The 27,417-nt window shown below is 43.1% G+C and overlaps 1 protein-coding gene across 3 annotated transcripts in view; it reads left to right on the plus strand.

Annotated features, from left to right (window-relative positions):
• LOC128739165 (adapter molecule Crk) overlaps positions 1 to 21,545 on the plus strand; it is a 29,243-nt gene extending 7,698 nt beyond the window's left edge. Inside the window, exons 1-3 of one of the 3 annotated variants that reach the window (XM_053834588.1) lie at positions 11,246 to 11,566; positions 16,886 to 16,977; positions 17,041 to 21,545. In XM_053834588.1, the coding sequence (XP_053690563.1) occupies positions 17,078 to 17,923 (846 nt within the window). In that variant the 5' untranslated portion in view covers positions 11,246 to 11,566; positions 16,886 to 16,977; positions 17,041 to 17,077 and the 3' untranslated portion in view covers positions 17,924 to 21,545. Of the gene's footprint in view, positions 1 to 11,245; positions 11,567 to 16,638; positions 16,831 to 16,885; positions 16,978 to 17,040 lie in introns of those variants that run through there. The other 2 variants (XM_053834589.1, XM_053834590.1) reach the window with 2 other exon arrangements.
• Positions 21,546 to 27,417: the final 5,872 nt, after the last annotated feature.

The following is a 27,417-nucleotide window of genomic DNA, read 5'->3' on the forward strand; positions in this document are numbered from 1 at the left end:
GGTAAAAAACGTGACAAAATCGGGGGTGACAAAATCGGGTCAAAAACGTGACAAAATCGGGGGTGACAAAATCGGGGAGTGACAAAATCGGGGAGTGACAAAATCGGGTTACCACTGTATTAGATCTCGTTGAAAACTTGCGGCTAATATTGTGGAGTGACCTCAAAGGAAGTCTTTTGCTGTCATGGTGTTCAAAATACCGTTATTAAAAAATAAAATAGGCCATTTAAACGGCAAATGCCAGTTGGTTTGTATTGTCATCGTACACCTCTGAGCCAATTTTTGAAGCCCTTTTGAAGTTAGAAAGGGTAGATTGCTCATATAAAGTAAATAAAAATCTTCAATGACACTTCCAAAATGAACGTAAATCACAGCCTGGATTAATTTTCTATTATTCATTTTAGGAGTTTTACGCTGTACTGGGACTAACCGGAAATGTTCCGGATTAAGTTATCGCTGTGGAAAATGATCAGTATAGGACTTGAACAAATACTTATCATGCGAGACCTCAAATTACGCCAAAAACTAGATCAATCAAAGTCAGATCAACCACCTAAAACCATGTTGGTTATATCTGGACAAGTTTCGGGGACTTTCGGAGACACCCAGACAAGTGGCCAGTTTCGTCCATGAACAAAAATTTATCGTGCGACATCTCAAATCGCACTAGAATTCAATAACTGGAGCAATGGAAGCCAAATCTGCTATCTAGGCTATGGTTTGGTCATATCTGGACATATTTGGGGGACTCCGGAAACCTTTAGAAAATTGCCAGTTTCGAACATGAACAAAAACTGATCATACGACACCTTAAATCACACTAAAACTTTTAAAATAGATCAAAGTAAGCCAAAGGTACTCACTAGAACCACAATGGTCAATTCCGAACATGTCTTGATTATCAAAAATGTACCAAATTGTGTTATTGACTTTCCTAGGGGTTCCCGGAGTCCCTCAAATATGTCCAAATACAGTAGACTCTCAGAAAAGTTAACTCTCTGAAAAGTTAATTGTTCAGAAAAGTTAAGCGAATATCAGCTCTCATGCAACGCTCTAAAAAGTTAATTTTTGCCTTAACTTTTCTGAGAGTTTGAATTGATTGGTTGTCTAAGTGTTCGTCCACACACGTGTGTTTACCTTTTATCTTTATTTCTCATTTTTCGGTTTATTGACGCCTTTCCACAGTTTCAAACAGAGTCGCCTCATAACTGGGATTAAATTAAATTGAATTATTGTCGCAACAATAGTTCAATACGAGCACATAGTTACTTCAGGATTATTGATAACATACTGGAAAAGCGCAAACTCAGATTGAATTTTAAATGCAAAAAAAGGAACAGCAAGGAACTAAAAATAAGCGCGAACATTATTAAAACGTAGTCGCAGACTACACGAAAAATCAAAACTAAACTAGTGTAACTAGTGTGACAATAGGCTTACTGAACTAAGTATTATTTCATAAAGATCTTGCTAAATATTTCTTTCCATTACAACTTCCAAATATATAAAAATGTTTATCCTATATCCCGGAATGCATTTTTCGCCTTTGTATTTATCATTTTCAATGATTTTTAGGACAACTCGGAAAAGTTAATAGTTCAGAAAAGTTAATCGACCCATTCCCCAATCGATTAACTTTTCCGAGAGTCCACTGTATGACCAAACCTAACCGTAGATAGCAGATTTGGCTTCCATTGATCTAGTTATTGAATTCTAGTGTGATTTAAGGTGTCGCACGATAAGTTTTTGTTCATGGATAAAACTGGCCACTTGTCTGGGTGTTCCCGGAAGTCCCCGGAACTTGTCCAGATATAACCAACGTGGTGCTAGGTAGTTGATCTGGCTTTGATTGATCTAGCTTTTAAATTCTGGCGTAATTTGTTGGTGTAAGATGCTGCATGATAAGTATTTGTATTCTTCCTGTTTTTCACCCTAAAATATGTTTAAAAATAAATTCTATTTTTTTTATTTATTTTGGTTTATTTTCTTTTGCATTTGCATTTATTTTGGTTTATTTTCTATTGAAATAAACTGTATAGCAATACAATGCGCCTCCATCGATTTGAAAACAAAGCGAACGGATGGTCATTTTCCACAAGCTTATCGTACAAGTTCTTATATTTGTGCACTGTTGATATCACTTTCGACAAATTTGCTGTACAGACAATTAATGTAATTACTCTTGAAGGCTGATACATAATTTTGTATGATAAGGCTAAAAAGATGAACTAGAAATATGTAAATATTTGCCAGAAATATCCGTTTAATTGCATGTAAAAACAAAACATCATGCGTCTCCGTTGAATACTCGTAACGTTATTATTAACTGATATCCTGTAAACTATAGACTCTACATTCATAACTTTTTCATTTGTAGTGTGAAAATTCTCACTTATATTTACTTATTGATCTATATTCTCCGGTCCAACAGAATAGTTACCCGTCATAGCTTTTACCTGGAAGGCTCTCGTCAACTGTCCGGATGTCGTTGGCTAAGCTGCGTCGCCAGGAGCCTCTGGGTTTGTCTCTTCTTTGATTATCCTTACGGATTATCCAGTCGAGTGCTTCTTTACAGTTTTCTATTGTTTCTTTCCTCAAGGTTTGTCCGATCCACGGTATTGCTTTATCTCCGCTGAGACGCACCATGTAGCTATATCGCTCTTGGTACCACCATCAGGCACCTACTCAACAGTGTTTACTACCATAGACTTAGTCTTCGCTACATTGACTATGAGATCTGGGAGCGAAGAGGTCATTTGGCTAGCTCTGTATATCAGTATGTCATTGTGCGAGCAGGACAATATCCTCGGCTAGTTCAAGGTCATTTAGCTGTCCAGCTAGCTATGGATTAAACACCATCGTTAGAGTTTTCCAGGACAATCGATTTGGGCTACTGTCGATAGCTCCTACTAGTATTTCGCCCATAACGAGAAGAAACAGCAGCGATGATAATATGCAACCCTGTCTCAGACTTGCCATTGTGCAACACCCTGCACGATAGGGCCTTGTACTGAGCCTCGATGAGATGGACTAGCTTATCTGGGACACCTCTACGCCTAAGTTCGCCCCAGAGGTTTTCGTAGTTGAGTCGGTCAAAAGCTTTTTCAACTCAACTAACATCAGTAGAAGAGAGTCCTGGAATTCGTTGATCTGCTCCAATATGATGCGGAGCGTTGTGATACGTTCTCGGACCGCTACCTGGTGATGGTTAAGACGCGCCCAAAACTCTCCGTTGTGAACAACATTCGGTACCGACACCAGGCTCGGTTAGATCTCGTGCGGCTAAAACAGCCAGACGTCACCGCAAACTACGCGCATTCACTCGAAGCTGCGCTCCCGAAAGAGGATGAGCTGGACGAAGCCCCTCTCGCAGGCTGTTGGAACACCACCACAACAGCCATAAGCAGTGTAGCGGAGAGCTCCATCGGGCATGTGGTACGGAATCAGCGGAACGATTGGTTTGGCGATGATTGTAGCAGGGTGATGGATGAGAAGAACGCTGCGCGGGCAGCCAAGATGCGCAGTGCCACACGGAAGAACGTGGAAAGACACAAACAGAAGAAGATGCAGCGAAACTAAATCTTTCAGGAGAAAAAGCGCTGCCTGGAAGAGCAGGAACATGCACAATTGCAGCGGCTGCATCGTTCTCAGCAAACGCGTTTTACCAGAAACTGAGGGTATCCCGCAAAGGATTTGTACCGCGAGCCCAAATTTGTCGGGATAAGAATGGCAGTATTCTGACGGACGATCGATAGGTAGAAGCAGCACTACGACGAACACATGAATGGCGCTCAGGCGGAGAACCATGACGGCGGGGAAAGCGATTTCGACGGTGCTACAAACGGGAAAGAGATGCCAGCCCCAGTGATAGGCGAAGTTAAGGAGGCCATCATGCGGCTAAAGAACAACAAATTAGCTGGGAAAAATGGCATCGAATTAGACTAGGGAACTAGAAAAGCTGGCTATTTCTACGCAACGGCTAATTAATAGAATTTGAGATACGGAACAGCTAAAGGAGGCGTGGAAAGATGGGGTTATTTGCCTGATTTATAAAAAGGGCGACAAGTTGGACTGTGAGAAATATCAAGGGTTCACCGTTCTCAATGCCGCCTATAAAGTGCTGTCCCAAATCATTTTCCGCCGACTATCACCAATTGCGAACAGATTTATGAAAACCTATGAAGCCGGCTACGTCGAAGGTCGGTCTACAACGGATCAAATACTTATGCTGCGAAAAATTCTCCAAAAGAGCCGTGAATGCAGAGTTCCCACGCACCATTTGTTCGTTGACGTCAAAGCTGCATATGATATCATCGACCGAAAAGAGCTATGGAAAATCATACGATGGATGGTACACAGTGTTCTGTTCGGATTTCGGGTGGATTGTCAACTTCATTTGAATCACACAGAGGGCTTCGTCAAGCTGATAGTCTCTCATGCCTGCTGTTCAACATAGCGCTACGGTGTAATGAACCGAGCAGATATCAACACGTTGGATACATGCTTCAACAAATCTAGTCAAGTGTCATGGATGACATAGATATTATCGGCAGAACATCTGTGACGATGGCTGAACAGTACACCAGACTAAAGTGCGAAGCAGAAAAGATTGGGTTGAAGGTCAACACGTATAAAACAAAGTACATGCTGGCCAGCGGAACCGAGGCCGAGCGACGCCGCTTGGGCAGTAGAATATTGATAGACGACGATGAGTTTGAGGCAGTCGACGAATTTGTCTACCTTGGCCTTGGTTTGGATAACGGCAGACAATGAAACCAGTCGTGAGATTCGGAGGCTTATTATCAGCGGAAGTCGTGCTTACTATAGACTTCATAAGCAATTGCGGTCGGGCAGACTAAGTCCCCGTACAATGTGCACCCTATACAACACGGTTATTAGACCGGTTGTTCTCTATGGGCATGAAACTCGAGGAGCACCTGCGAGTGCTCGGAGTTTTCGAAAGACGAGTGCAAAGTACGATCTTCGGCGGCGTACAGGAGAACAGAGTATGGAGGCAGAGGATGGACCATGAACTCGCACAGCTCTATGGCGAACCCAGTATCCAAAAGGTGGCAGAAAGCTGGACGGTCATGATGGGCAGGGCATGCTGCAATAATCTCGGAGAACTACCTTGCAAAGATGGCGTTTGTCTCAAATTCGGTAGGAACAAGACGACCAGAAGCGCAGCTAGCAAGATGGTTAGACCAGGTGGAGCGAGGCCTGGCTTCGTGTCCAAGGAATTGGAGAGCGGTAACCCACAACCGAGTTAATTGGAGAAACCTTGTTCAAGAGGCTTTGTCTTAGGACGGCAAGCCACTTAAGTAAGTAAGTTAGGATCATATCAGCTCTAAACAGGACACCGTGAGTGCCAAATAAAGTGTAAGATATACATGCACATAATTTGAATAAAATTGGGTAATTGGAGTACTTATGATCAGTGATTTAAATTTTAAAGCTAGAGCAAACTTATTTCAGTAATATTAGAGATTATAACCAATACTAGGAGAGGCTCATACATAACTTTTTTGATATTATGCTTGGGTGAGGCGGTAAAATCAAAAGAGCAAAAGCTAACCAACTGTACATGCCATCCCTGCATTCAAATAATTGTTGAAATTTGCCTAATATTGCAGCGAAACACTGACCAATAAATGTTTAAAATAGCTATTTATAGCTCGTCACATACTTAATGCTAAACGGTTTGAAATGGAACCACTTCGGACCCAAAAGCAAATACGATCTATCCCATAATTTTGAATGTTCCGACGGTCGTTGAATACTAAATAATCTACTTTCTCGCAGTTCTAGCTGGTTCGCCCTGGCCACTGGTACATTCATTCAATATACTTTCGATAAACTGTGATAGATGCCAAATCAGAATAATGGGTCAGTATGTAGGGTTCGTTAGCCTGTAATGGTCACTTTAGAATGTTGAGATAATTTGTTTAGTAAATTTTTCTAAAATAATTAATAATACGAAATACCTCCGATTTTCATAATTTTCAGTATGATTTTCTCAGTAAATAAATTATCAATTTGTGATGATAATCACAAATATACAAGCAATTCTCACAAAAACAATAAATTTTATGAATTATGCAACTTTACTTGATCCAGAATGGATACTCCGTTGTTAAATAAATTATTCTTTTATCGAAGTCAAAAAGTAAGTATTAATAAATAGCTTCACTACCGGTAGATGGACCCCTTCGTTCTGAATTGCTTTATATTTTAGCAGTTTGGAAAATTTATGCTTTAAATTGGGCATTCTGACTGAAATAGAATGCCGCCAGTATTGACAACTGTGATCAAATAGAGACGATGAGACGGTAATTGTTTTGTTGCATAGCTTTGCATACCTCTAAATTGAGCAAACAGCATCTTCTTGACCGGAGAAGAAAGTGTCGTTACTAGCCGACACCCTCATAGTTCAGCCAAGCGTAAAGACACTTAGCGTGGCGCGTTTGTTGTATCAATTGAGACAATCGAACGCTTCGCTGCTAATTGATGTAAATGAATGAACCAGCAAATCTTGGCACATAGCGACAGCATGAGGCATTGTATCGAAACTTTAGTTTTTATTAACATATTTGTGTGTGCGTTTGCGAAGCGTACCAAATTATCAAAGTCAGCAGATAGTAATCGTCATTTAAAAAAATCCCTGCCGCTAAAAAATTTGTTTTTAAGCTACAGCTACCAAGTTAGGTACCATGAAAATATCCGGGACGCTCTACGCAACTGATTGGGCTTAGCGTATCAAATGAGCTTTTTATCTTATCGCAGGAAACGTGCTTGTCAACGTGCGAAATGTGCGACTTGGTAGGCTGTGCCATTTAGTTAAAAAACAGTCAAAATATGTAACCATCAATCATTGCGAACGACTTATAATTACTTTGTTCTCTACTGTTGAAAATACGCTTGCAACTTGGTGGGTCATCGCATCGCTAACAGCGCAAGCGCAAACTGTACTTATCGTGGCCACCAGGCCCACCACGTTCGACGCCGACCCCAGCCAGATATGGTTTTCGTTAGATGAATTCGCTGTCCCCGTGGGTGTATGCGTGTGCCAAGCCCCTTTCTTAATGGTTTGCGCGCGTCACGGCGCAAACGATTGTGAAAAATTATCGTCTGACATGAATCGAATGAATTGCGCAGTTAACCACGTTCGGTATGAATCGCAAAAATGGCTTATTCGCATGGTGACCTCTGGAATGGCATTCGATTCGACAAATAGTCGAATAGAATTATGCTTTTGATACCTTCCATTTATAACTCTTGACATGTCCATAAACTGATTTTATTAACATTGCTTTGGAATGAAGCGCCTAGACGATGTGGGTTATGCGGAACTGTTCCGCATTGTAATGCGGTCTTGCGGTCGTCTAGCAAAGTATTCGTTTGGCTCCGAAAATAATAATAGCTGTCAAAGCGCAAAGAAGTTATTTTTATTGCACACTTAATAGGGATAACAGTGATAATCACTCGATCTTCAGCACCGATCAATACGTGCTCGTCTACGTTGACCGATAGGACATCAGTGCTAATCACTCATATGCTTCGAAATTTTGGCTGTCGATAAAGAGTATGCCTATAACAGTTACTATATTTCCATTACGTTGCATAACAAGGCCTGTATAACGGGGTTCTTCTATTTAACTCGGTCCATAGTCGCTAGTCTCTAATTCCGCGAGCGACTAGCACACTTTCCAGATCTTACTCGTTTCTTACATGTGGTATGAGATCGTGGATAATCGCTTGTTTTTATTGGATGTGGCTATGTTTGATGCTTTTACATGCTACATAATTATGAATTAGCGTGTTTTATACCAAAATAAAATGCGCATTCATAATTTTACCAAATAGTTTCCGCGTTTTTAAGCAATTAATAGCATGGGCCATTCTACCCCCACGGTGCGTTATGGACAGTCCTACCCTACCTGCAGTTTTTGCGTTGTCTCCGCTGAGACGCACCACGTTTCGCAGGCATACATCAGTACGGATTTAACGTTTGAATTAAGGATTCGGGTTTTCGTACGTAGAGTGATCTGGTTTGAGCGCCAAATGTTTCGCAGACCTGCAAAGGCACCCCTGACCTTCCTGATCCGTGTCGCTATATCAGTCTTGGTACCACCATCGGGCGTTGTCTGGCTACCAAGATATTGAAAGGCGTCTACCTGCTTAACTTGTTGTCCCGCTACTGTGAAGTTGGTGGAATTGTCAGTGTTCACTACCATAGACTTAGTTTTCGCTACATTGACTGTGATACCTGCTGCCTGCGAGCTCTCGGAGAGGTCATCTAACTTGCTCTGCGTATCGTTTCGGCGTTGTGCGAACAAGACAATGTCGTCGGCTAGGTCGAGGTCATTTAGCTGCTCCATCGTTAGAGGATTCCAAGACAATCCTCGATTTGATCTACTGTCAATTGCTCCAACTAATAACACATTCATAACGATGAGAAACAGAAGCGGTGATAAAATGCAGCCCTGTCTAACGCCAGCAGTAACCCTTATGGGGTCGGACAAGACGCCGTCGTGCAAAACCTTGCACGAGAACGCCTCGTACTGAGCCTCGATGAGATGGACTAGCTAATCTGGAACTTCTCAGTGCGCCCCAGATGTTTTCGTGATTGAGTCGGTCGAACGCCTTTTCGAAGTCAACGAACACCAGCAGAAGAGAGTCCTGGAATTCGTTGATCTGCTCCAATATAATGCGAAGCGTTGTGATATGGTCTACACATGATCGGCCAGCACGGAATCCAGCTTGCTGCCGCCGGAGAGTAGCGTCGATCTTCTCCTGGATCCGGTTGAGGATTACCTTACAGAGTACTTTGAGAGTAATACAGAGCAACGTGATGCCACGCCAGTCTCCTTTCTTAGGGCCTTTGCCCAATATGCCCTGCATCCAGTCCACCGGAAAAGTTGCGATTTCCCAAATATTGCTGAAAAGCTGATGCATCATCTGGGCTGACAGAGATGGGTAAGCTTTAAGCATTTCGGCTGAAATACGATCTATCCCTGACGCTCTATTGTATTTCATACTCTTGATGGCTGCTACAATTTCATCCAGCGATGGCGCCTCCGAGTTCACGCGATTTATTCGACGAACTGTAGGCGTCGTACGCTGCTGGTTTTGTTGGTCTCTGACATTTGAAACTCGGAAGAGTTGTTCGAAATGTTCAGTCCATCGCTTAAGCTGTTCTGTACGGTCAGTCAATAGCTGACCAGCTCTGTCCTCTAGCGGCATCTTTGTATTCATCCTGGCACCACTAAGGCGGCGAGAAATATCGTACAACAAACGGATATCACCATTGGCGGCGGCGGTTTCTCCTTGTTCGGCTAGGGAATTAGTACAGGCTCTCTTGTCCCGCCTACAAGCACGTTTAACAGCCCTCTCCAGTTCGGCGTATCGTTGACGGGCAGCTGTCTTAGCCGATCTGATCCGCGCTCGCTCAATGCCGACTTTCGCCTCTCTCCGCTCGTCGATCTTCCTCCAAGTTTCATCCAAAATCCATTCCCTCCGCCCGCTGCGCGCTTTGCCGAGGGTTTCATCACTTCATCAGTATTGGCAAAAAATTAATTTGAAATATTTTTATGATTAGAGATAATTGCAATTATTTTCTAGAGTTTTTTATTAACGCTGTGGTGGTATTAATAAGAATAATAAGAATAAGATGTAATGAAAGTTATGTTCATGAAAATACTTTCTTTATGTTCTGCTTGCTAAACGGAAAGAAAGAAGATAGTTTCATGGACCAATTTGATTTTATGCTCAAAATTACAAATATTTTTGAAGTCAATGATGCAAATTTGAACGTTAATCTTACCGCTGAATTTCATAAAATATTGTATCATAAACAAGTTAATTGATGTGACCCTGTTAAGTATACGTTTGCAGAAACGGCAACATTTTTGTTATCATGGCAACATGAATCCCTTCATCCTAGAAGCCAACAAGAGATATCGGATGAGTTTTCTTTTGATATAAACGTCATTTTTTTTTCCATGTGTGGACTCATTACTGCGACCAGTATAGTTGATCTATTGTAATATCGCCCGGGTGTTTGCTGTATGACCTGCACTGCATTTCTTTTTGCTATAATCGCTATTGAGTGAGCGATATGCTTATTAAATTTTATGCGTGCTTGCGTGTATTGGGGTTTACCCTTCCTTCAAAGCTTAATCTACTTTACCCACTTATTCCTCGCTGCCAGCACTATCCCATATTATAGCCGTCCCTGGCGAGGACTCATTCGTACCTCTGACCAGCACACTTAACTATAGGAGGGACATTTACACTGTCAAGGGGCTTCAGAGGGTAAATATAGAATTCAGCACGAAGGAAGGGTAAATGGAGGGGCCTGAGAATAAACCCATGCTAAAGTCACTTGACATCGAATGGCTTGATTCTACTAAGATTCGAACCCACGACCACTCGCTTGTCAAAGCAGACTCGGTAACCTTGCGGCTACGGAGCCCCCCTTATAAACGTCATTAAGAGCTTGACCCTTCTCTATCGACAGACTTCTGAGCCGGTTATTACAGTATAGGACAATTACGTGGCTAGAGTAATGTTCCTACAGACTCTTTAGCAACACCGCCCATTTGAGATTCGAACATACGACGACTGATTTATTATCCCTAGCATTGTATCCCGAGGAACTGGGTGGTAAACGAAAGCTCTTTGGTGGTGGAAGACTCTCAAGAAAACTCGCATTATCAATTAGCACTCTGTTTTAATCTAATTGCTGTCAAAATGATCCAAAGTAATTAACCGAGATTTCATCCCGGGTAAACTGACAGAATTCAGTTTGAAGCGAAGGTTAAAACTGTCTACTAGCATTACGATTTAGGGATCGCTCTGTCGAACAGCGCATTTTGTTCATAAATTTCGGATTCAAGTCAGCACGAATCCAGGTTAATTCCAGGTTTTAGTTTTCAAACCCTTTTGCATGCAATATGCGACCTTCTGAAAACTAATGCCAGAATTTATTAATATGCTTTTACTCGTCTATGAATGCCTTAATGCTGCCCTGCCCAGTCATGATCATGTTCAAATTTGAACCCTTCAGAAACTTCCGCTTGAATGCAGTCAGAGCCGTCCGTTCCCTCGTTCAGTGCTGGAAAAGTGACAGCCAACTACGCGCAGCTGTCAAAGTTCGGAAAGCGAAAAGAAAAAAATACGCGAAAGAGCTAAAAGAGGAGTGCTTTCATCTTTTTATCCGCTGCTGTTGCTGTGTGTAGTGTCGCGTATCCGCTAATTTTGATAGGAATTTTAGTAGCAATCAGAAAAACGGTGTTCGCGAGTGATTGAAAACGTGATTCAGCCCAAGCGAGTGTCCGGGTACCAGGTGCCGCACATTGCATGAGGAGCACTGACCAGCATCGAGCCTGGGAGTCGTCGCATCATCACCGCCGGTAGCTTTCGTAGTTACTTCCGATGGCGTAACATAACAGGGAGTGATCACTGTTAAGTTTTGCCACCGACCGTCTACGTCGTCTTCGTCTGTCTTTTGCGTCCTGTGCAGTGTAATTTCAACGGAATCTATTCAGGTCCGGAGTCAATTACGGTAAGTAGCCGTCGTCCCCTGGGGGGTGAAGTTGAGGTCGGTTCAGGTTTGGAATGTGGAACACATTATTTTTGCATATTGCATTTTTGCCGTACATGAATGACGACACCCAGTCAGCTAGCCAGCGAGCCAGCCAGCCAGCCCGCAAGTAGGGTGGGAAGCTGGGAAGAAAACAAACAATAATTTAGAAGCGCTTTATGCGGCTGTCCATCATCAGCTCAGCAATGGCAACCGAACGGTTCGGTACGATACGGTACGGTACGGTAATAGGCTGGTTGTCGTAGACTAGAGATTTCCATCAAAATGAGCTCATTGACGCAGAGGGACAAGCCAAACACTTTGTTTTTGCTTTGCGTTTCGACTTGAATAAGTAAAAATAATATAGAGTGGTTTTAAAGTCGGAACTACCGTAATTTGGGCGGGGTTTGGATTCGTTTGATGAAGTTTCATGAATCTAAATGGAAATTTATTTGTGTGATTTGAATAAGACGAGATGTTAGTTTTAATACTATTATTATTTTTTATAGATTGGCATTTTCTAAAATTGTACAATTTTATAAAATGGCATAAAATTTTGCGCACGGGTGGCTATTATACCCACTATAATAGTGAATAGAGTTATTATTCGGGGTACCGTATTTTCCCAGAAAATAGCAAGCGAAATTCTCCAATTTTCTCCAAGGCTTATTTCAAAAATTTTATGATTCTTGAATTTGAACTCTGGAATAAACATTATTATTAAATTTAATAAAGTTCTCTCAGCAATCCAGTATCAGTAAGAAAACGGTTCGAAATTGTCCAAGACGGCAAAAAGCAATACACATGTCAGACAACCATGTACTAATTTTTAGAACATTTTTAAAATATTTTTCCTTGTTTGTCAATTTATAATCTTTAATTATTCTGTCAGCTATGGCCAAAAAACTCAATTTTCCTAATCATTTATGTCCCTAAAAATTCATATCGTAAGAACCTAGTAATGCAGAGGTAACCAAGGCACTAGGTATTGACCCTCGGAGTACACAAAATGATTGGTTTAATAGGGAATGCCAACAAGCGGTGGAGGGAAAAAAACTGCTTGGAAAAATTATCTAAGTCTTGCCACTAGAGAGAACCTGGCCAAATACAGACGAGCTAGTAACCAGTTGACCACGATCCTGTGGAGGAAAAAGCGCCAAAAGGAGGACAGAGATCGTGAAGAATTAGAACAGCTATTCCGAGCTTATGACACGCGCAAGTTTTATGAGAAGGTGAACCAAACTCGGAAGGGCTACACACCGAAACCTGACATGTGTAGGGACGAGAGAGCGAATCTAATCACAAACGAGCGCGAGGTGGTCGACAGATGGAAGCAGTTCTTCGATGAACACCTCAATGGCGAAGTTGCAGAGGGAGGCGGAACGGAAATTAACCTAGGAGCGCCCATGGAAGATAGTAATGTCCTAGCACCTAATCTCCAAGAAGTCAAACGAGAAATCGGGCTGCTGAAGACCAATAAAGCCGCTGGGCAGGACTGTCTACCGACAGAGTTTTACAGACATGGCGAAGAAACGCTATCGAAGGCTCTACACTGGGTTATTTCGAGGATTTGGAAGGAGGAAAAGCTACCGGAGGAATGGGTGGGTTTCATGGGGGCTCGCGCAACTACGGACAAATTTTTACTATCCGACAGCTCTTGCAGAATGTCGGGAATACAACGTGCCCATCTTTATTGATTTCAAAGCAGCATACGATACAGTCGATCGAGACAAGCTATGGCAGATATTGCACGAGCACGGTTTGCGGACAAACTGACGCGACTGATTAGAGCTACATTGGATCGAGTGATGTGTTTCGTACACATCTCTGGAACACTCTTGAGTCCCTTCGAGACGCGGCGAGGATTGAGACAAGGTGGCGGTTTATCCTGCATGCTGTTCAACATCGCCCTTGAGGGGGTGGTCCGACGAGCGGGTATCGAAACGAGAGGCACGGTTTTAGGCTTTGCAGATGAGCTCGATATAGCCAGGAACTTTGCGACGGCGGAGGCAATCTACGCCAGACTGAAAGCGGAGTCTAGGAGAATTGGGCTAAAAATAAATGCGTCTAATACCAATTACATGAAAGGAAAAGGCTCAAAGGAAACAAACGCGCGCATTCCACGGACGGTAACCGTTGACGGCGACGAACTAGAAGTGGTAAAGGAGTTCGTCTATTTGGGTTCGCTGGTGACCGCGGACAACGACACTAGTAAGGAGAGCCAGCGGGGCGCATCCAAGCGGGAAATCGGGCCTATTTTGCCCTTCGTAAAACGCTACGATCAGGAAGCATACGCCGCCGCACGATGCTAACAATGTACAAAACCCTTCTTAGACCGGTAGTTCTTTATGGATTTGAAGCCGTGACGCTGCTGACGAAGGATATACGCGCCCTTGCCGTGTTCGAGCGGAAAGTGTTGCGGACGATATTTGGCGGAGTACAAACTGAAAGCGTAGAGTGGCGGAGGCGTATGAATCTACAGTGCTACAGGCACTGTTTGGGGAGACTCCCATCGAAAATTTAGCGAAAGTTAGCAGGCTACGGTGGACCGGAAACGTAAGGATGCCGGACGGTAAGGATTTGCGACTTCTAGGGACGACTAGGAAATTGGCGACGAGTGCTTGAAACAGCACGAGCCACCCTGGCTCTATGCTGAAGAAGAAGAAGAAGAAGAAGCTGATGAAATAGTGCGGTTCACGACACTAATCTTTGCTTGCTGCATCGACTTGCGGTTGTTCACCTCCGTTTTATAATGCGCTAGCTCCAATTTCCTGGAGCATATCCAATCGTCCGTCAACAATGCTTATAGAGTGGGCAGGCGTCAACTTAACCTCTCTGATAGATTCACCGTAGACTTCCAAGGTGATGTCATCCGCAAAGCCGGCAATCACAACCCCTACAGGTAACTAGCTTCCACACCTCGTCGTACATAACGTTTCACAACATTGGGCCCAGTATGGAATCTTGCGGAACCCCTTCGGTGATTGGAACGCACTTCTAACCCTTTTCCGTGTTGTAGCATAGCACACGATTCTAGAAATAATTTTCCAGAACCCTGTACAGCGACACCGGTAACGAGATGCTTTGGTTACTACATAGGAAGCATGCTGTTTAAAAGTTAATTGCTCGTCGAGGTGTATACCGAAATCCTTAGCTAACAGCCATGGTCGTCGCTCTCACTCGTCATTGCAGCCCGAGCAGCTGATACCGATCACTCGCGAGGACTTGCACTTCCACCCGCGTGTAGAATTGAGGGCGTAAGATGAAAAAGTAACGCAAAATCTACATCCCAATATGCCGCTAGACTCAATGGTAGGTAGCTGCTCATGAGTTGTTTGCCTCGTAAGCGGGCTATGCAGAAAGATGCTACGAGGCTGTGCGTTCGTGAGTGTGTAGGTACCAGATTGTACGCTTGCGTCAGTGGCGTAAGCGTTGGGTGCTACGCGTCTCACACTCGCTCGCGTGAGACCAGACAGCATATGCTTCTCGCACAATTTGCACCATTGCTAGCGGCACGAAGGTAGACACGGCGACGAGAAGGAAGCGTTCTTCGGTTAGAAACAACATATGACAGTTTTTCGCCACTTCAAGACCGTCGACGTTCCCTGCGGGGTGTGGATATTGACAACATCAAATACTGGATGAGCTGCTGCCTTCTTGCCAGACGAGAAGTTAAGTGCTCAAATCGAAAATGGTTGAGGCTCTGCCGTCTGAAGACACCACTATGCACCAAATTTTTACTATCCGACAGATCTTACAGAAACGCCAGGAATACTACGTGCCCATGTTTCACACATAGACTTCAAAGCAGCGTACGATACAGTTTTCCGGATTATCTGAAGTGACTGATTAGAGCTACTTTCAATCATGTGGTGTATATCGTAAACGGTGGAGGTTGCTCTCGAGTCCCTTCAAGACCTGCATGCCTTTCAACATCGCTCTTGAGGGCGTGATCCGACGAGCGAGCATCTAAATGAGAGGCATGTCTTTTAGCTAAGGTAGCCTACCCCTAGGCTTCGCAGAACACTTTCATACCGTAGCCAAAAGCAAGGCCAGGAACGGCGGAAGCCTCCTACGCCAACCAGAAAGCGCAGTATAGGAGAATTGGGTGGTTCGTGTATTTAGGGTTGCTGGTTATCGCGGACAAAAACGGACAACGGATCCCTTCTGGGCTGTCATGTAAAAAGGAGTTGACTCGTTGAATTGTGTTGCTAGAGTAAGGTTTATTCATATCTTCAGTAGTAATGAATTCCTATGATCGTCAACGATAAATCAGCCTACCTCATACCATTAAAAATAGAGATTTTCAATATGCTTGCAAAGTACTGAAAATTGATAGCATGTTTTGAAGTCAAATTTCTCTGTATTTTTTTAAAGATCGTCCTACTCTCAGGTATGTAAGACGATTTCATACAGTAAATGATTTGAATATGAATAATTTTCAACGTACGACTTGCTGGTTTCGTTCGATTAGACAATGACTACTATTAGGCGCAACGAACATTATTTCTGGCATTTGAGAGCTTTGAAGTGTAAAAGAATTGACACAGATACTTTCATTGGTTTAGTTGCTAAAAAATATAAATTTGTCTTGTGTTAGGTAAATTTTTTATTAAAATTTATTGATCGAGAAAAATCTCATAATTTGTGTAAGCGTAATCCATGACTATTACGTAAACGTGCTATGCAAGACAAATCATAAACATCATCGTGACCTAATTGCAAAGCTTTCGGCAAAATTTCATTTGCATGCCAAACCCGCGCCCAACCACGGTATAGATGAGGTAGGCAACTAGAGTGATTAGAGGTCATCCTCGCACTCATGTTGTACGGCTTATGGCAGTTGCACAGCATAGGATAGGCGCAACGTAATGATGATGAACGTAACTGGCACGTTGAGGGTGGAAGCGAAGTTTGAAGAGCCGGCAAGCAGCGAGATGGTGGCGGACTGCCGAAGCCGGAGCTAAATGTGCGACGTTGCACTTTTGCACTTTTATCAGAGAGCGACCGCTTTTCCTCACACAAGTGCCTCGGCACTTTCATGGGTGGTATTTTGCTACATATATGGGAAAAGCGTGACTTTTGCTGGAGACGAATCTATAGAATGATGCTAAACACGGTAGTGACGCGACACAGAAGCTGTACGGTTGCGGGTAATGCCTTTAATTAAGATGCCTTCTTCTCGCAGAAGGAAGGAAGTCAAAAGCGACAGTTTAAAGGCAAATTGTGACGCACTTAGAACAGAGGTCAAACACCTGCCGCTGGAGGATCGAAAACTGACGGATTTCCTTTCGCTTTTAGGTATCACGTGTGTAGCTTGCTGTTAGCGGAAAACATCAGCGTCTCGAGGGTAAACCGCAGAAAATTACTTCTAGTAGCAGCACTTCAAAACTGTAAGTACTTACTCCTTAAAAGGTTGTTGTTTAAACCCATTCAAACTGTTTTAACTTTTGCAGAACGTCTACAGTTGGTGAAAAGAGATATTGTTAAAGGATGTCGTCGTTCGACGTGTATGACCGTGCCGCATGGTACTTCGGCAATATGTCCCGTCAGGATGCCACCGATCTGTTGCTTAGCGAACGGGAAAGTGGTGTATTTTTGGTCCGCGACAGTACTACCATCTCCGGCGATTTTGTGCTCTGCGTGCGGGAAGACTGCAAAGTCAGTCATTACATTATTAACAAAATTCCCGGAGCGGATGAATGTTGTATGTTTCGAATCGGTGATCAAACGTTCGCCGATTTACCCGATTTGTTGACTTTTTACAAACTTCACTATCTCGATACGACCCCATTGCGAAGGCCAGCCATCCGCCGGTGTGAGAAAGTGATAGGCAAGTTTGATTTCGACGGCAGTGACCCGGATGATTTGCCGTTCAAGAAGGGGGAAATTCTGGAGATCATCAGCAAGGACGAAGAGCAATGGTGGACGGCACGAAACAGTCGCGGACAGACGGGTCAGATTCCGGTTCCCTACGTGACTCGATACGAGGATAACATTAGCGAGCGACCACTGAATTCCGTCGGGGCCGGATCGAACGCACACCAGCCGCATCACGGTGCACCGCCCGGGGTTGGGATGCACCATTCGGAGAACTCTAACATCTTCAAATCGAACCTGAACCGGCAGCTACCGGCGCTGGCTCGCGTAAAGCAGGAACGGGTTCCGAACGCGTACGATGAAACGGCACTCAAGTTGAATATCGGCGACGTGATCAAGGTAATCAAAACCAACATCAACGGCCAGTGGGAGGGTGAGCTACGCGGCAAGGTAGGTCACTTTCCGTTTACCCATGTGGAGTTCATAGATGACGATGTTCAGCACTGGAGCGGACAGTAAAAGCGTGTCCCCTTCTCGCGGTAGAGTCGTTTTATTCTATGTTTATTTTTTCCAATCAGAGGGATTTATTTAATTGTACAGATTAGTTTATGTTTAGGATGTACGAAAAGAAAAACAGATGAGTCATTTATGTTTTATGTTTGTTACGATAATGGCAGGTGGACTAGTGGATAGGGTATAAGTCTAGGCCGTAGGTGTATAGCGTGAGGAACAGAGGGGAAATAACGAGAAACCATTCTAAAGTGACAAGATTGTGAAACAACCAATTTATATAGATTTATTATTGATAGACTTTCGCCCCACAGGAAGGCGGGCCGGGCCCGATGAGGTCGCCACCATCGCCATGCAAGCGTAAATGTAAACCACAGTATCCAATATAAGCATAATTACTGCGCAAGGTTAAGTCTAACTTACTTCTCTACTGTTTAATGACAATTGCATTGCAAGCGGAAGGTTCAACAAAACAAAACTTCAACTCCATCATCCCATCGTCTAGCGAGAAACAACGTAACAATAAATACGATGATAGCGAGCGTAAAAGCACCGTTTTAGCGTCGGAGTGTTGTAGATATCGATATTTTATGAAACAAAAATCTATACAAGGTAAATAACCGGGGGAGCTGATCGGAACGGGATCTCTCTGTGCTGCAGGGATGAGCCATTGTCCTTAGCTTTGTTAGCACTCATGAACATGCTATATTTATTTCTATACTTTTATAAGAACTGGTCTAGCTACTCCATGCTCGAATTTTTTTTTGGGAGAAGCCCTTGAATTAGATCGTACTTTTTTCTTCCGTCGTTGGACATTTCTGTTGCACAAGCGTATCTTAGCGATACGGTGATAATCGGTTGCTACGGAGACGAGCTCCCGGGACCCTTCAGCAAGCGTCATGAACTTTGCTGCCATGAAGTCTGCTTGCGTGAACCCCACGCAGTTGGTCCACCTCCGAACATGACCAAGATGCTAGAGTTCAACTTGCCGTCACGAGAATTTCCGGTGCAATCCGTGACCTTCTTCAAACCATCGGTCGATGCTCCTAGCTGTAGCTATAGCTTGTGGTCATTGGTGGAATTCAGGTTAGGTACGCATAATTTTGGCTTCTGTCCAATCCTGGGCATTAGGGCAGCTAGACTTTTGTACCAAATTCGCAATGTCTGGTCGACGACTAATGTCACCTTAAGTTTAAACCAAGAAACGATCCCAATAGGTAACAGAAATGTCAAAAAACTTTTACAAGCTTTTACTTTTTCTGTTACCTGTTGCTAGGTAACCTGTATTGCATACATAGCACAGCGAGGAAAATTGACGCACATCATTTTAAGCGAAAATGCAAATGAGTAGCAAATTTAATATGACCGTTAAGATTATTAATTTTTTAAATTTGAATATTAATTTTTTCAATTTTTATGCTAATACTGTATTTTAAACTGATTGTAAAACTGTAAATTGCTTCAATGACAATACTTTTTTATTTGATACGCTTCAAGCAGTGCATTGAAAACAGCAAAAACCTAGAGTTTTGGAGGTAAATTGCCGAATTGTGTCTCATTTATTATTTTTCATTGGGTATCGTTAATTGTATATGAAAGTTTTGAGCAACCATAAAATTTTCTAAGGACATCAGCATAAGCCCAAGCACAGACTGTGAAATGTGGAACATCCCGTTTATATACAGGGTGGAAAGAGACTAGAACGACTAAGTAAAGCGCAAATCGAAGTAAACCAAAAATAATTCAATCAATCAGCCAACCAATCAAGAAGTAAAATTAACAACGATCCCATCATAATCAATAAACGTGTTATTTAGCATACTATATTGCAGCCAAAACGGTTTGAGAGAAAAAAACAATCGAAACACAATGTAACCATTAAAAATAATAAAACTTTTGCGGCAGATTTCGTATCATCAGGTATCAAATGCAATTACTTTTGCAAACAATCCAAATTTGGAATGTGTAGTAGCATGACAGATCGACAAAAAAGAAACAAACGCTACAGCGTTGACCGGAGAAAAAAACCAACCACACTACCGACTAACTAATGCCAAATAGAATGTAAACAAAAAACGGAACAAATCATATTAAAAATAAAAAACAAAACGAACCAAAAGGGGCCATAGTGAACACAACTCCGTCTAGCTGTTTAGCCAATTTACTCCGGACTAGTGCTGAAAAGCAGACAGGTTTGCTAGGTTTCCTCTGCGACGTCACATATGTCGGTGCCAGTACAGTAGCCAACACCAGAACCAGAACCATTCACCGTGAGTAGCATGCGCCATAGTCTACTTCTTGGCTATTTAGTAGAGTATTGTTGGCAGTATACAACAGAAAACAAGAACGGCATCTAATGAAGGCAGCCATTTTTCTTCAGCGACTGTTGAGAAGCTGTGCGTAGGTATATTAAATCTTCTGAACTTTCACAATATGTTTCTGATGCCTACTATTTTGTCTGTCTAGTTTGCATACGAAAAATATGTGAGCGTAACATTTTGTTGTATAGATAGATATGAAAACATTATAGAGAGTGTATTTTATCTGAAAGAGAACAAACAGACAGGTATATATATTTTTTGAACAAAAAAAAATCGTTTATATAAGGTTCCCGCAGGCAAAAATTCCTCCTACCAGCGTAGAAAGTGTTTCTTCTTTCACTCTTGGAGTGAGAAGCATAGAATCGAAGTGTTTGGAAATGGGGCCAGATTTACCCTTCGGATAATTCCCCTCCCACATATGTTTGCCAATGCTCCCGAAGCAATGGATAACATAACCGTTTTGTAAAGTCAATAACACAATTACGAAGCTAATCTGAATGTGCAATAAATTGTAACACACCGTAATATGATACTAAACCCGCACGGCAGCGCGACGCAGGCGTGACACAGTCATCAACAATCTATTAGCGTGTAAGTGTTCTGAGAAGGCTGATTTGATCTTTAAATTCACTCTAATAACTCACATTCAGACAAAAAAAAACAAGAGAAACAACCAAATATAAGAAAAAAAAAAACAATTATCAAACAGTTATTTCCGTATTATATGATTGTAAGGTAGAACATTAACAGAAGAAGATTTTCTCCATCAAGAACTAACAGGATACATATTCTAACAGTAAAACAGTAAACTAGTGGAAAGAATGGTAAATTTATCAGGAAGAAAAAACAACACACACAGAAGACCGACGTATTCGTAGCTTACAGAGTTTAGTTATCGCTTCATGTATGAAATTATTGCACTTTACATATATATATTTAAATAAAGTTTATTTAAGAGAAGGCATGCAAATATATAAAACCGGTAGGGAGTAGGTTATCGAAACAGGATGGTTGAATTAATCGATCAAAGAAATTTCATGTACATTAGAAGCAAGAAGAGATATATATGTATAGAGGAAGAGAAGAGGGAAAAGCAAAGAATTTGGTAAAACGACAGTTGTGATTACAATTTATCTATCCCGTGAGAAAAAAAACTGGAAATCACTCCGTCAGAAAACTATTCTCAAAAACGATTGATTATACATACCTATTATGATAGTCCAGACATTTGTTTCAGGCACTGTCATTCGGTGGCCATCTGGAAGGTACTAGTGAAAAATAAAATCTTCAGTCAAATTGCTTGAAAGTACGTAGGAACACTGCCCCGGGAGTTATGATTCAGAAAGAATGCTCAAAGTATAAACTACTTTTTCAAATTTTCGACGTATAACTGGAAAACTAGGTAACTAAAGGTGGCCTAATTTCCAATAACATGCTCAAAGTGTGGTGACATGGTAACCAATTTGCATCTATTTAAAATAATTGCTTTTACAACATTAAAATGTGTCATTCAAAGCTTTAATTTTACGCCATAGATAGTTTGCTCTATTGTGCAATCAGCACAGGATTTTAATATTTCTTAAAGTAGGTCCGCCTATAATAAGTTTCCGGAGCAAATTACAACTTTTTCAAATATCGTTACAGATCTATGCACATTGAATACCTTTTGAAAAGCCTTTGCCAAACGTGCAGAGACAAGTAGGCGGTGATCTAAATCGAAAGTCAAAATTTTTCACATGCGTAATTTATTTGTTGTGTTGCCATGGCGAGGTGATCAAACGAAGTAAAACATGTGCGGTTTGTACTTAGATATGTACCTAGGTATAACGTCAATTACGAAAGTGAAAGCTAGTAAAATATGGGTTAATCTTCTTATTCAAACTGTGAATGACAACTTCTAATTAAATCGAAGGCGCGAATGCTCGCAGCTGAGTGACTGTTGCCGGCGAGTCCAGTATCAAGGGACATCAGTGAAGTATATGGCGTTCTTCGAACTGGAGAGTACCGGTTAAGACGAGGAATTCCAGGTGAGAACTCTGTTCTAGATAAGAAAGGCGGTGATATGCACTAAGATGGATCAAAGCGGACCGAGAGTTTATTTGCCCATTTGGATCAAGTTTTAGAGCGGTCGGTCCAACAATGAAGTATAAGTACAACTTTACATGTATGCTACTAGGTACTTAAATATGCGCAATTTTTCGCTATTTGGTCGGTCTGGTCGGTCTACGACGTACGTGACAGAAAAAATCCGGAAACCCATGCTTTCTCATATGCATATTTTTCGAACAGAATGTTCGCAGGACAGGTAAATTTGCTGAGAATAACCGTGGGCATATCTAGAGATCTGTCATACATTTTGTCCCGATTTCCATTTCGCCCCTGTTGCATTTAGAACTACCTAATTGCAACACGAAATGTTCTTTCGGCTTACGTAAAACGAGATAGAACTTTTTGCTATTTTTAGAATTCCTTTGATTGTCTTACTTGCTGTTAGTATGGCGATTACGCAACATAGAATCAATTCTACGTTTTACGCCTCTTTTAAAGCTTCTTTTACGTTTTTGAACCTCCCCCCTTGTCAATGGCCATCCTATTCCTGTCCTTATGTCGTCCAGCCACTTGCCATTTGAACCTCCCTACTTGTAAGAGACCGCTTCCGCCTCCCCGGGGGCTGATTCTTTTTAGTTATAGCGCAACATACATTCATATTCACGTTCCTCGTCCTCCCCAGTCAGCTCCCCTTCCGCCACGTAGCTAATTATGCATTTGTTTTCTCTATGAAAATCTCTAAGACGGTAGAGAAACAAGGTCTTTTTTGTATATTTCTCGGGGACCGCCCTCACTAACCCCAAGATCGTCATCGGGGATATGAACACCCAGATTGGCCGGCAAACGATGTATAGACCGGTAATCGAGCCCCATTGCTTCCACACCGGCACGATAACGATGATGGATCAACTTTGCAGCTTCCTGTTGCCTGGTGATCAGAACTACTTTCATTCCTCGCAAAGATGTATGTATGTATGTATGGGGGTAGCCACCATTACTTCAAGGGTTTCCCATTGTATGCAAGTAGAATTACTGCAGAATCGAGTTTATCTACCTAACAACTTTCATGTCAATGCTGTTCGTGAAGGATCAAAAGGGGTTGAGTGGATCTATAAGCAATGTCGCTTATATGATTCCACGGGAATATAAGACACTCCTACCAGCATAGACTTCCGGTTTCTAGATACAAAACTTTGCCGTGCAAACTTATCTTGCGTGATGATTTGTGTGCTAGAAGGGCGCTTCAAAATCCTCTCCGACTTTATATGACTTGGGCTGGTTACCACATCCCTCATGCAGTCTTCGATTCATTCGATATCCTGATGCTCCTTCCCCTTTACGATAATGATGGTATATGGTAATGTAATAAAATATGTGTTATATGTAGATACATTATATGAAGATATATGGACAAAAATAGAACAATCTCATCAGCAGTCCTTCTTCTGGTATCCATGAGCGTTATTTAAACTTTCTTCGGACCGAGTTTTCACTGTACAGTAGGAGGTGCTTGCTTTATGAGCTAAAACGAAACAAACAATTAAAATAACTTATGTTAAGCTTACCTACTAACAAGGTCGTGTGGCTCAGCCGTCATTCAAACCCGCAGTTTTGAGATCAGGCAGCCGGGAACCACCCTTCATCGCACCTCCTAGCTTGGCTACTCAATAGAGCATTACCGGGTAAGGCCACGTGGAGGCGCTAGGTAGGGGCTTGGGATGGCCGGAGCTATGTTGGACGCTTCCTCATTTGCCTTCTCCATTTTATTCCTCACAAAGATATCCACAAACCCGCGTGGAGAACACCTGCCAACAAACATTGAACCAAAACAAACAAATATGGCCGGTTTCTCCTGAACATTACTAACATACGGGGTGCGGACCCATCACCGGATCGGATCATTACAGAGTAGCAGTATATGTGTGTTCAAAACTATCAACGGTATATATCTCGCGAAATGCTGACCTCCTCGGATAAATATTCTACTTCCGTCGGCGTGTGGAGCGTATGTGTGTGCGTACTGCGTACGAATGGTTAGACTGGAGTGACGGAAACTAGACGTGAGTCACTAATATAGGGTGCCGTGTGGTGATAGTTTAACTGTCAAAACACTTGGGCGCAAACTGAGAGTGTGGGTTAGAGTCCCACTTACGATATAACAGAGGAAGACCAAGCGGAACGATGACAGGGTGCCGGCTCCCAATTTCGGAGAGACCCGACAAGAAATCATTTAGCTGAAGAATAATAGAGTCGCCGGAAATGACCGTTTCCCGCAAAACTCTCAAATATGGCCAAGAACCGCTAGCAACGATACTTCACTGGATAATTTCAAGGATTTGGGAGAAGGAGTATCTACCTGAGGAGTGGATTGAAGGTGTGGTTTGTCCCGTCTACAAAAAGGACGATCGGCTAGATTGCTTACCGTGGTATTATGCTGGTCTACGCCACCTGCAAGGTGTTCGAAAATTTTGTTACGTCGTCTTTCATTAATAAGAAAAGAAATCGTGGGGCAGCACGTGGCGGGCTTTATGTGGCCTATCAAATTTTCACTCCGACAAATTCTTTAAAAATGTCAGGAGTACAACGCGTCCACGCATCATATTTTCGCGCACTTCAGGGCAGCATACGGTACAGTTGAGCGCAAATAGGGACACTCTCGAGTCTCTTCAAATCGCGCAAAGGTTTGCGACTTGGTGATGGACTGTTCTGTATGTTATTCAACATCGCTATTGAAGGTGTGATCCGGCGAGCCGGCATCGAAACCACAGGAACGACCTTCAGCAAAAGTAATCAACCCTTACGACGTCATAACTATACCAGGAACCTTATGACGGCGTGGGCAATCTGCATCAAACTATACACGGATGTTAGGAAGATTTGGTTATAAATCAATGTATCAAACACCAAATATATAGTAGGAAGAGCCTCTAGAGAAATCAAAGTTCGTCTCCCACGGACAGTGACTACTGACGGCGATGAACTGAAAATGGTTGATAAGTTCATATATTTGGGATCCTTGGTCACCGCCGACAATAGTACGAGTGAGAAGATTCAATGACGCATTCGAGGTGGAAGTTAGGCTTACTTTTTCGGGGCACAAAGCTGACGATGTACAAAACGCTAATCAGACCGGTGGTCCTCTACCGACTTGAGACAGGAACTTTACTTACGGAAGACCGTGTTTGAACGAAAGGTGTTGCGAACTATTTTCAGCGGAGTATGTACAACTACGGTGGGCTGGCGAAAGAATGCCAAACGACTGCAGTGGAATCTGTTGTCTTCAAGAGTCCCGCCGGCACCAGGAACAGAGGGGCCCACCATGCAAGATGGCTCGACCAGGTTAAAGCCGACTGGCATGTGCCGAGATGCTCAATGGATTGGCGATAAGTAGCTCAGGATTGAGTACAGTGGAGAGGAATTGTAGATACGGCAAGAGCTTCCTCGGTTTTACGCTGCTAGAAGTAAGAAGGATTCGTTATTTTGGTTGCTATAAAGTAAGGTGGAGGGCTATCAAACTCACTGTTCAACCGCCATCGCGAATTTTTACATGCTCTTTGCGGATGTTTGTGCTGTATTTGGCATAATAGTCGTATACCGACAGGGAAGAAGGCACTCATGCATCTGCTGAGTGTTGGCAAAAGGAACAGCCTTGCCAGCCATGAGCGTCTGACTCCTGGTTAGGGGCGGCTCCCGACGGTGATCCCACTGAACGGTGAATCGCCGTATCCGTACCAGGTATGCGGCTGTATCCCAGGTTTGGGACGGCATACAACAGCGACTGATCCGGAGCGGGCGGCTGACTTATAAAACGCTGTGTCTCACCAGCTATACCCAAGACAGCAGCCCTGTCCGCGAGACTAGTCATCGCAGCCCCAGTAAGGCGGTGTCGACTGGACATATGGAGAGTGCCCAGGACATGACATAAAGATAGTCATCGGGGATACAAATGCACAGGTCGGACGTGAACAGTTCTTTTGTCCCGTTATTAGTAGAGAAAGCCTCCATCGTACCACATACAACAATGGCCGGAGGCTAATCAACTTCGCTGCAGTCAGAAGAATGATGATTATGTGTAGTACCCATTTTGCACGATGGAACATTCGGAAGCACTCCTGGAAACACCCTAATGGAGAGGTCTGCTCTCAGATCGACCACGTTCTGGTTGATGGCCGGCACTTTTCTGATGTCAAGATCCGCGCCCGGTTGTTCAACGTATTCAAATCGAAACCAACGAGGAAGATACGACTCAATATTCGCCGGTTATCAGCGGAAGGACTTGCTGCAGAGGACTCTCGGAAAACTGATAAGCGGGTCGGTAAATATCTCGGAGAGAACCAGAGCGAACAGGGAAGGCACATCCACGACGCGATTAGTACTACAGCGCGGGAGGTGTTGGGTACTAGTGTTGCAGCCAGTTCCAGTTGACTAATGAGAAGAATCGAGCCAGAAGTCACATATTGGCTGCAACTGTGACGCCAGAGCAGAGAGAGATATCGAGATGCTAGAGCTGCCGAGAAGAAACTTCACCGTTGTAAGAAACGTCAGCACTGGGATCGTGTTCTTGCGAAGGCGGAGCATTGTTTCGAGAGGACGATACGAGAAGCCTCTTTAATGCGATAAACGGAATCAGAAACAGGGCCGTGCCAACACATGTTATGTGCAACAACAAGGAGGGGAACCTGATTACCGAAAGATTGGAGGTGGCTATAGGCGTTGGAAACAACATTTCGATGCATTGTTGAATGGTGAACAAGAGCGGAGCGATCAACAGAAACAGGATAACGATTGAGGATGCTGGACAAGCTGTGGATCCACCAATTCTGAACGAGGTTAGAAAAGCGGCGAGGGAGCTGAAAACGGCAAAGGAGTTGGAAAGGACGGCATGCCCGCTGAACTTTTGAAAGTCGAGAGCGAACGGCTGTATTGTGCAATCCATCAGGTTTTACTAAAGGTATGGACTGAGAAGGAATTACCTGAGGAGAATTCTGCATACAAAATTCTCTCCCGCATCTTGGTATGAAATGGGGAAGGCAAATGAGGAAGCATCCAACGCAGCTCCAGGCATCTCAAGCCCCTACCTAGCGCCTCCACGTGGCCATACCCGGTATTACTCTATTGAGTAGCCAAGCTAGG

This window comes from Sabethes cyaneus, chromosome 3 (genome assembly GCF_943734655.1).
Source record: "Sabethes cyaneus chromosome 3, idSabCyanKW18_F2, whole genome shotgun sequence".
NCBI lineage: Eukaryota > Metazoa > Arthropoda > Insecta > Diptera > Culicidae > Sabethes > Sabethes cyaneus.